Source organism: Plasmodium knowlesi (genome assembly GCF_000006355.2).
Source record: "Plasmodium knowlesi strain H genome assembly, chromosome: 2".
Lineage (NCBI taxonomy): Eukaryota > Apicomplexa > Aconoidasida > Haemosporida > Plasmodiidae > Plasmodium > Plasmodium knowlesi.
Window position 1 is genome coordinate 676388 of NC_011903.2, and position 10944 is coordinate 687331.

General features: G+C 36.3%; 1 protein-coding gene across 1 annotated transcript; it reads right to left on the reverse strand.

Annotated features, from left to right (window-relative positions):
- Window positions 1-321: 321 nt before the first annotated feature.
- Window positions 322-9600, reverse strand: PKNH_0215400 (conserved Plasmodium protein, unknown function; the record flags this gene model as incomplete). The annotated part of the gene is made up of 1 exon (XM_002257790.1): window positions 322-9600. The coding sequence occupies one exon, from the start codon at window positions 9598-9600 to the stop codon at window positions 322-324; it is 9279 nt and encodes a 3092-aa protein (XP_002257826.1).
- Window positions 9601-10944: the final 1344 nt, after the last annotated feature.

Sequence of the window (10944 nt, forward strand, 5' to 3'; positions counted from 1 at the left end):
ATAACTACAGGTAGGATAAAGGTAAAGCGGGTAAACATTAAAAGGAAAAAAAAAAAAAAATTAAATTAAATTAAATTAAATTAAAATAAAATAAAATAAAGGGTAAAAAAATTATTAAACATAAAAACGTCATGACGGGGGACAACAAAAGAATATGTGCACACCCTATATACACTAAATGATAACAATATAGGGATAAATCGAAAATGAAACGTTCAAAAATTTTATTTCATAAGATTCAAAATGTGCGAAGTTGTAATGTTTCATTGCAATTTTTTTGTAATTTTCTTCTTTACCTATCGTTTAGGATAGGTTAAAATTTTAAAACAAAACATTTTCTGATAAAAGGTTACTTTGTTTTTCTCTTAAATTATATTTCTTGTTCGATTGTGTAGCCTGTTCCTTAGTTGCTTTCCCACGAGTTTTACACTGGTATGTATTTAACATAGCACAGCCATTTTTTCCGTTACCCTTAGAGGGCATCTTTTGTTCTGTAATCTTGCCCACCTTATTTTCATTTTGCACAGCCTTGCTGTCATTGATTTTCTTGCTGCTCCGTTTTAGAAAATAAGAAACGAATTCTCCTTTTCCTCTGTAAATAATGCACGTCAGTTTCATGAACCCTTTTTTTCTAGCCAATTTGTGGACGCATATTTTAGGTATTTTGATTACGCCCTTTGCAGTATTATACTTGACTAATCCGCTCCAGTCATTTTTGAAATTTCGGGGGCAGTATGCAGGGTTACTGGTGCTAAGCGTTTCTGCACTTTTTAAAAAAAATTCCATTTCGGCGTCTTCGCGTAGGTCGTTTCCAATTGCTGTTCCCCTTTCCTCGTTTGCCTCCTTTCCCTTCGGAAAACTGACCTCATCACGGCATTCCCTTTTATTGACCACTTGGTTATTCGTCAGTCCATCTTGATTTCGTCTTGTTCTTGGCATGCGATTCCTGTTCATGTGTTCTGTTTTGCCACTCTTCATTATTATGCGTTTGCGATAGATGGGAAAATTATCCATTGGGTGGTCATTTGGATCGTCATCCTTATGATCCATAAGGTCATTATTCGGATCATCACTTGGACAATAATTTTGATTACCCTGGCTATTCTTCAGTATTTTGTGTACTCTATTTTCTGATAAGAAATCTGCGTAATCGAATTCATTAATAATTTTATTGTATAAATCGTATAAGCAGTATAACCTTTTTACATTTGGTTTTATGCTTTTCTCTTTTCTTAGAGTTAAATATCCCTTGACTACTTCCTGTTCAGAACTGAATTTGTTGAAGGAATTGAGTGTATTTATTTTCCCCTTTTCGGTATCATCCATGGATATCCTTTTATTGGTACGGAAGTTCATATATTTCGTAATCCTCATGTTACTTTTATTTTGTTTTTCGTTTTTCTCCATGTGTAGATTCGACTGTTCTTTTGTATTTATTTGAGGCATATCTTTACCCTCTTCATCTTCACTTTCGCTCCTTATGGTGCTGTTCAGATGGTCCCTTTTGTTACTTAACGTGATGCCTATTTCATATTCCGTTCCGTCACTATACCTCCTTGTGCTACTTATCGAAGGTACCCTGTTCAAAAAATTCACCCTACTGTTATGATCACAATGTTTTCCTTCTTTCCCTGTGGCGTTGTTTATGTATTCCTTTAATGGAGGGGCACTTCCGTTTGAATTCCTTTTCATGAGTTCACCAAAAGTGCCTTTTTCATATTCACCATCCTTTGTATTGTAGTCGTTATTCTGTGTATCTAGTGCGCTTTGAAGTTCGTCATTCAGTGAATATGTCTTCATCAAAATTTCAGAAATATTAATGGAATCATTAGGGTTAACCATTTTATCTTCAAAAATTTGCACTCGGCACATCGATACATTTTCATTTTCATTTTTGTCTTCATTTTCAAAAAAGTTGTGCACTTTTTGGTAATCCGCGCACTCGCTTAACTTGGCATTTTTATAGTTCTTCCTAGGTGCCTTTTCATCACTAATTTGGGAACTTAATTTTGTGTTCAACTGTGAGTTCAACTCGTTTTCATTGCCTTTTCCAATGGTTGATTTCCCCCCGGCACATTCCAGGGCCCCGACGTCGCTCCGTTGGTATGTTCCCTGTTCTCTGTCCTCCTCTTTTGTCTGTTCCTGTGCCATTTGGGTCTTCCATTCGAGGTGCTCTGCCTGCAGCGCTGCGGCCATTTCAAGCAGTTCCTCCACTGCGTCTTCTCTTTTTTTGCGTTTTCTCCCCCTCCTATTTTTAACAACCGTGTTGTTTGCTTGAGATGGGTAATCTGTGCATGGGATATTATTATTCAGCGCATAGTTGCCGTGGCGACACGGATTTAATGGCGCCGACTCCAATAGCGAGGTTGTTACGTCATATGCGGTTTTGCTGTCACTTTCACTGTATAAAATTTTACCCTCATTTTTTAGTTCTCTCCTAACTTGTTGTAAAAATGCAACTGATTTTCTCTGAGCCGTCGTGGAACCATAGATATCAGCACTGAACACCTTCACCTGGATCTTTCCCATATAGTTGTAGCAGAGAATATATTTTCTTCCTTTCGTAAGTAAGTTGTTTATGTTTTTGTTCGTTGATAAAAATTTTTTATTTTTTAAATACTTCATATTATATTGCACTTTGTTGTTGCTTTTGCTGATTTTTCTACTAGTTCCTTTGGTAACACCCTTCTTCGCATTTTTAAGGGTCTTCTTATGCATCGTTTTTTTCCCGACCTTCCCGGTTTTCGTGCTGGCACCCTTGTGAACCCCTTTATTTTTTCCTTTTCCGGTGGATCCACTTCTCATTTTATTTGCTTCTTTACCAATCTTTTTGTAGCTACTCACTTGGTTTAGTAAAATTTCCTCTTCGTCGTACACATCTCCCTCCTCTTCCTGGTCTTCATAAGAGTTCTCTCTCTTTTTCGTACTCATAATGGAGTTTCCTTTCGACATAGCATTATGTTTTTGTCTTCCCTTAGTTTTTCTCCACTTTCCATGTTTACACATTCTTCTTCTCTTTATGGTTCCTTTCCTTTCCTCATTGCAAACGCATACGTCTTCATCGTCAATGTTGTCAAAATGGTTGTACGTGTTTTTACGTTTGCTATCGCTCTTGCTCCTCTTGTAGTCGTTGCCATGGCTGGTAGGATTGCCATTATCAATCTCATGCTCATTTTCACTATTGTAATAATAATGGTAGTCTTGGTAGCGTTTTCCTCCTTCGGCACTTTTATTTCTCATTGTCCTTCTGATGGTCTTTTGTGCTGTACACAGGCCCTCTGGGTACAGTTGACTGTGGTGGTGTTCTTTCCTGTAGAGCTTCTTATGATATATTTTTCCATGGTACACTTTGTCGTTGTATGTGTTGCTGCTTAAATCTGCTAAAAAAGCCTCTTCCTCCAATCCTCCTTTACGACCACTGGAAAGAAAAAACATGTCATACATTTTGGTGTCATCTGCGGTGTAGTAGCCTTTCATGAGAATGTCTTCGTCCCTGTAGTAGTCCATCTTACTAATGAAATAATTAATATTTCCATTCGTACAGTTCCTAGGAATATCTTTATCGCAGTAGAGATCCACCAATTGGAAGTAGTTGGTGGGAGGATCACTAGAATGATGATCATCGGTTGCGTTTTTTACCTTATGGAATGACTGCACAGTGCAAGGTTTGGGCGGATTGCGCGGATTGCGCGGATTGCACGGTTTGCATGATTTAATTTTCTCACACATGGTTACGAAGTTCTGAACATTTTCATCGCGCAGGGCAGACTTGACATTTTCTAAATATTTCAAATATAAAAAATAAAACGTCTTATTTAAGAAAAAATCATACTGATAAATTTTCGTCATTCTTACCTGTTTCATATGTAAGTTTTTTAATTTACATTCGAATATTTGGTAAAACTGATCGGTTATGTAAAACAAATTGGTGTATTGGTTCATTTGTGTGTTGGCACTTGTTCCTTTCTGCATAGTGCTATTTTTTAGATTCTCTATATTATATTTCATGTTATTAAAATACAAGTGGGAGAGGTAAGTATTATCATACATATTTTCGTAGTTATTGGAATATATATCAATAAATTCGGTTGTGGAATTTATTATTTTTCCTTTTAAATTTCTTTTCCTTTTTTTACTTGTTAAAATTCGAATGCTTTTAAAATTTGAATTGACTTTATTAATATAATTTCGTAATTCCTCTTCATCCTTCTGTCCTCCTAAATTTTTATAGAAATCAATGGACAGACATAGAGCAACATCGAATCCGAATCTCTGTGTTGAGAATTTCCTGAAACTATATCCTTTCACTTTGTTAATCCATGAGACGATTACGTTTCTCTTTTTAGTATCATATATAAGATTAATATTTGAGTTTTCGTCTTTGTCTACATATGTATTTCCCCTTTCTACATTGAATAGCTTACTTCTGGAGTCTTTTTCATAGGAGAATACATTACTATTTTCTAGGTTATCTGGATTTATTCCTAGGGATTTTAAAAAGTTGAGGGCAATTTTTTTGGCTGTTGCGTGTCCAAATCGTTGGGCCGAAAAATATTTGCATTTAATTTCGTCACTGCAATTATCCTTGTAGTATATTACCAAATTCCGTATATTCGAATCGTAAAAGATGAATGGGAATTTTTCTTTCTTTAGTAAATCCTCTTTCATACATTCGACGGAGTTATAATTTCTGTAATAGTCTATGGAGCTTAGACTATTCCTTTCCTTACCTGCTGATGCCATATTTCCTCCCTTGTAATCTGTTGAAGTGATTCTTTGTCTATATCGATTTATGTTTCCTTGTTCATAGTGTATGTTACCACTGGAAGTTTCACTATAACGAAATTCATCCTTCCGCATGACGAGCGGGTCATCTTCCATCTTTTCGTAACTGAATGGATCTCTACTTGCGTTACATATGTCGTGGTCACTATGGTTCATGTTTACAGTTTCGCTTCTTTTGCCATTTACGTTACTGATCACGCTGATGTTGTTGCTTCTAAATTTGAAACCTCTATTTGTCCGCTCCCCACTTCCTACCTTTGGCTCTTCAACGGCGTAATTTATATCTATATCATTTAGGGATCTCATTTTTCGCTTTTTCTCTTTAGCCTTTTGTGGTGGTTTTGTTTTCCCCTCATTTCTCAATTTGTTCCTACCTATTACTGAGTCGTATTCATATAGTCTGTTCCTTCTTCGATCATAAATGGAATCAACGCTTTGATCTGAATGGTTGCGTTGGATATGGTGTATGGATTTGCTTCTCGTGAGATAGTTGCTCCTCCCAGGAGTTGTGATACTATTGGAGAGTTCTGCACATCCGGGATGATTTTTTTTATCACTGCAGCTAGCCCTTTGAGAGTTGCTCCCATTGTTGACTTCCTTACAGATGTGATAGTTACTTTGTTGGCTATAATTATCTTTAGTGTGAGTAGATGTGGTGACTTCCACTTCGCTAGGAATTACTTCCACCACATCATCATCCTCCACTGTACAAGCTTCCTTGCTGCTTTCCCCCTTGTGGATAAATCTATCTGCGCCATTTGTCTTTAAGGGATCTCCTCCACTTAATGTGCGCACGGGGGTATAGCTCACACCCTCCATTTTACCATCCGTTCCGTGTTCAGGGTTTATTATTAGGTAAGGAACTTTCTGATCATGCTGGCCATTATTTACGCAATACACGGAGCTTTCGTCCTCGATGTATTCATAATTATTTTGTTCGTTATAACATTTTGTTAAAAGGGGGTTTGATTTTCCCTTGGTGTTCGTGTCGCTACTTCTGTTAGAATTCATTTCTTCATTTGTCTGTTTAATTTCGCAAGTTACGTGTTCCAAGCTGTCCTCTAGGACTATGTGGTTATCTGCGTATTGATTATACTGGAGGAAATTGTGATTTCCATCTAGATATTCTTCCGTTACCATTTTCCTTTCCATCTCCTTTTCTGTGATATTTCTACTCGCTTTGGTCACTTTGTCATGGTGATACATAAGTTGATGTGCGTTACTACGGGTGTTACTATAGGAAGTGTCCTTTTGTGGGCTCTCCATAGCTTTCCTTGGTATGCTTGTTGATATGCCTGTTGTTATGCCTGTTGATATGCCTGTTGATATGCCTGTTGGTATGCCTGTAGGTATGCCTGTAGGTATGCCTGTAGGTATGCCTGTTGGTATGCCTGTTGGTAGATTCGTCGGCAGGCCCCTCCTCTGGGGCCCCTGTCCTTTAGCTTTGGTGTCGTTCGATATGGATGTGTTCATGTCGTTTACTTCCTTTAACTCATTTTTTAAACAAAGATAGGAATTCATAAGAGAACTATCGAGGGAGGTATTGATCCCTTTGTTGTGTTGTACATGTGGAAGTGCATTCGACTTTTTGGTTCCTTTAAAATTGTGGTACATATCTTTATTTATTAAATTATTTTTACAATTCGCGCTTTCCTGTACATATAAGTCTTTCGTTTTTGCGTGCTCGATAGAAGCATCTGTGTGTAAACATATGTTTTCGTTTTTCTTAATTTGCACGAATTTTCTGTGTACATCTTGTCCCACGTTTTTCAACAAAACCTGCTTCGTATAACCGTTTTCTTTTACTTTATTCTTATCGAGGAAGTGATTGTTGTATTCGAACGAGTCGCTTCGTGTGGTCTTAGAGTTCCCCGCGCATTGGAGGGTTGGATTATTCGTACAATTTCCTACGTGTATATTCTCCGTCCCCATGGGATATATTTTAAAGTTGCTTATTTTGCTGCATTCTATGGGATTTCCATTATTTCTAAAGGATTGCTTATGAGAATTGTACTCACTGCAGTTCGCGCTCTTACCACCGATATGATCAACGTGTTTACCTTTGTAACTATTGCATTCATAACCAGAGGAGTCTTCCATCTCTGGGTGATAGGCATTGTTATTTCTGGATGCTAAATGTGAAGTGTGCTTTATATTTAATGGATTCTTGTTACCGAGTTCATGCTTATACATATTATTATTCACATATTGCTCGTTGTGTTTTTTTGCAATATTGCATTCTTCATAAGTTGGGGGGTGCATACTGTTGGATAAATTACCATTTCTGTTTATGCTGCTGAAGAGGGTGGTATCAATTTTGCTCTTTAGTGCGTTCTTATTATTGTGTATAACCATCTCCTTATTCTTATAATTATTTAAAAACAAGTTGCTTTTTTTTTTCACTTCACATATTATATCATTTAATGAGTTGAATATTTCGTAATGTTCTTTATTCCAATTATAGGTTTCTTTTTCTCTGAGAAAATGATTAATGGGTAGCGTCATATCACCACTTATTGTGTAACTGTCCTTTTCTAGGTATTTATTATTTGCAGTATTTTCCCTTTGATTCTTCTGCATATGTAATTCTTTGCGTATATAGCATGAACTGTTGATGTGCTTTGCCAACATTTCTTTGTACAGAGTACTTACTTCATGGTGTTGGACTTCTTTGGAATAACATTTGCTCTGTTGGATTGGTTGTTCGCGGTAATCTGAGTAGACATTTTTATGCATAAATTTGAAGCTATCCCGATGGGGTCTTCCTCTTGCATCAAATTTGTTATCGTCATTGATACTTTCGTTTTTGTCATCTTCGCTTTCGTTCTTTTCATCGTCGCTGTCGTTTTTGTCATCATCACTTGCATTTTTGTCATCATCACTTGCATTTTTGTCATCATCATTTGCATTTTTGTCATCATCATTTGCATTTTTGTCATCATCATTTGCATTTTTGTCATCGCCCCTACCATTCTTGTTATCGTCGCCGCCATTCTTGTCATGGTCGTCACTGCCATTTATCGCATTGTTGCTACGGTTACAGCTCTGACCATACTGATTGTCATTATGTCCGTTGTTCCGCCTACTGCTGTAGGCATCTCTGGCGTCATTTCCATTGTGCGTACGGTAATTGATGCTATGGTCCTCACTGCCACTGTTGCTGGTTCCGTTGCTTTTTTCTCTTTTCTCGGAGTTCTTCCTCGAAAGGCATTTTTCCAGGGCAACATTCCACTTACGTTCATCCTCCAAAATTCTATAACTTTGTTTCGGGAGATTCCTTCCACAGGTGTTCAAGCTAACTTCATTGCTGTTTTGCATCTCGCCGTCTTCCCAAATGGATATACTGTTGACATTTGGGCTATTCCTAATTTGACCCATATCGCAGTAGTACCTATAAATCGTTTTATACAATTGGAGCTTACTGTTCATAGGATTATCATGTGAGTCATTAGCTCCACGCTGCGTTAACTCTGCACAGTGTGGGTATCTATCTGTTAGGTCGTTTATTTTTTTATTAAGAAATGCAGGGTAATGATAGCTTGTGTCCAGATTTTTTTCGCTTATTACCAGGTTGGTTGGGTGGTCCAACGGAAAACACACATTGTATGTTTTAAATACATTTTTTTTTTCTTCTATATAGATTTTTTCATTTATCACATTATGGTCCCCCAAAGAGTTGATATTCTCCATGGACGATAAAACGTTTTCATCGGTGAAAGGGTACCTATTATTGTCGCTGCCTTCATTCATCTGGGCCTCTCCCTTGTATATATTTTTCGCAACTTTATAATCACATTTTTCCCCATAGTAGGAATTATCACCTTCGGCCTGATCATCATTTTTTTCATTTAAATTTGCATTTACTATGTCACAACTTATCGTTGCGTGAGTTATTCTTTTGTCAGCATTCCAATTGTCGCAAATATTGGAGATAGCATGACTGTCGTTTCGTTGCTCATGTTTATGTCTGTAGTTACTTTGAATTATGCTAGTGGTGCCACCTCTCGTGTTAGCTCCATTACTACTGATAGTGCAGGAGATGAAACTATAATTTTTATCTAAAACTTCATACACGTTTTTTATTTCGGAATTATTCACGTTGCCGCTGTTCAAATTATTTTTTTTTTCCTCTCCAACCGCGTGAACATGTGCCTTATTGGAGGTACAACCCAAGTGGCCATTCGATTTCTTACCACTCTGATGATATGCTGATGCGTTATTTGAATTTTCCACGTAAGCATCTGAACCTGAAGAAATGTCTATTTCATTCGTGTGTGAGATGATTTCACATTCGCCTGTGTGTTGATCATCGCACCCTACATCCTGGACTGCGAATTCTTCCGATTTCTTCAATTGGTATTTCTTACCTTTATAACCTGTTTTGTAGTAGATTGGTACTTCCTCTCCCTTGTTCGCCCAGTTTGCGTCGTTCTGTTCATTCAGGTCACTTTTATCGCCTTTACCAATTTTGGCTATTTTGACGACTTTGTTCATTTTGCAAATTTTGTCGCTGTCTTTATCTTCGCTTTTGTGTTTATTCCTGTCTTTATGTCTCCCCGTGTGCTCAGCAGATTTATGGTTCTTGCTGAACACAGTGGTCACTGTTTGCGCCTTCACTTTATACGCGCCTGTTGTTGCACTATTGATCCATTCATATTTATTTTCCCGCAAATTGGCTAGTGCATTTGTAACGGTTACGTCATTATTACATGTTATTTTATTTCTAGTACTTTTTAAAATATTTAAATTTGTCTCTTTCGTTTTATCCAAATATCTATGCCTTAAATTGTAAAATTCTCTAATATCTCTGCCCATTTTTTTTTTTTCCCTTTTCTATATGTTGAGTATCCCTTTTCCGTTTACTTTATTCTGTTGTAAGTTGCTATATTTTGGTTCTTCCACCAATTTTTAAATGTCTAATGAGTGAAATCTTGCATAACAAAAATGCTTGATTTTTTCGTCGAAAAAGGTGAAAACATTTTAGTACAGCGCGGTGCAAATGTATATGCATCTACGCGCTTAATATTTTAAGCACATGATTGGTGCGGTTCATAATTTTAGTCAGGTGTAAGAAGGTGGCTTGCTTAACTGCGGTGATCTTTTTTTATATAAATTAGAAAAAAACAAAAAAGACACTGTGCGAAGACAGAAAGAAATGAAAATAAATGGGAGATTGTCGGGAAAAAGTAAGCACATGTAATTATAATTGGACATTTTATTCGCGAAAATAGAAATTTGGGCATTTCCCCCATACATACATTTTGACAATTAGTGAATAAATAGGTATAAACATATAAATGCATATATATACGTGTAAGGTCATTCATATAGTGTGCACGTCTGTACACAGGTACACAAATACGTGTTTGTACGTGCCGCCTATACCTTGGCCTCATTCACCGCACATGTGGTAAAAACAATTTGTTGAAAAATTTACAAAACGGAAAAAAAAAAAAAAATTAAATCCTTTGCACGTGTACACTTAAATATACGTACATAAGTATACGTGTATTATATGTTTAGGAGGAGTTACAACCCCCCCCCCTTTTATATAGATATCTCTTTCACATTAGAACATCCCCTTCACTTAAAAATGAGATAACACCAATAGGCTTTGTTTTACTATTTCATTTTAAGAAAAGGAAAAGAAAAAAAAAAAAAAAGGGTAACTAAATTAAGTAAAATTAAATAAAATTAAATTAAAAAATAAAAAGCTGAACAATTAAAAATTGTGTAAATGTGGTGGAACGGGTTGAGCAATTTTCTTCGCGCTCTTCTCTTCGTTCTGCTTGACAGATTTTTCTTACAATTCTCAAAAGTGCTCTTAAAAAAAAAAAAAAGGGAATATTTATAACGCGTGAAGTAAGGGGAAACGAAACGAAATAAGTGAACGGAAATTAAAGGGGGAGAATTTAAAATGGGAAAAGGAAAGGGCTAATCCAAAAGTTTAACTTCAAAGTTAAACGTTCAAAATTGCAAATTCGTGATAATAAATTTAAAGTTGAACTTCAAAATTGCAATTTTTTTTTTTTTTTTTATTACATTATTTTCACCATCCTTTATTCCCATTTTACTCACACATTGTGAGGACATTTTTTCTTTACCCACTTTTTTTGCCATCTTTAAGCCACTCCCCCTCTATAAAAAAAAAAAATTATC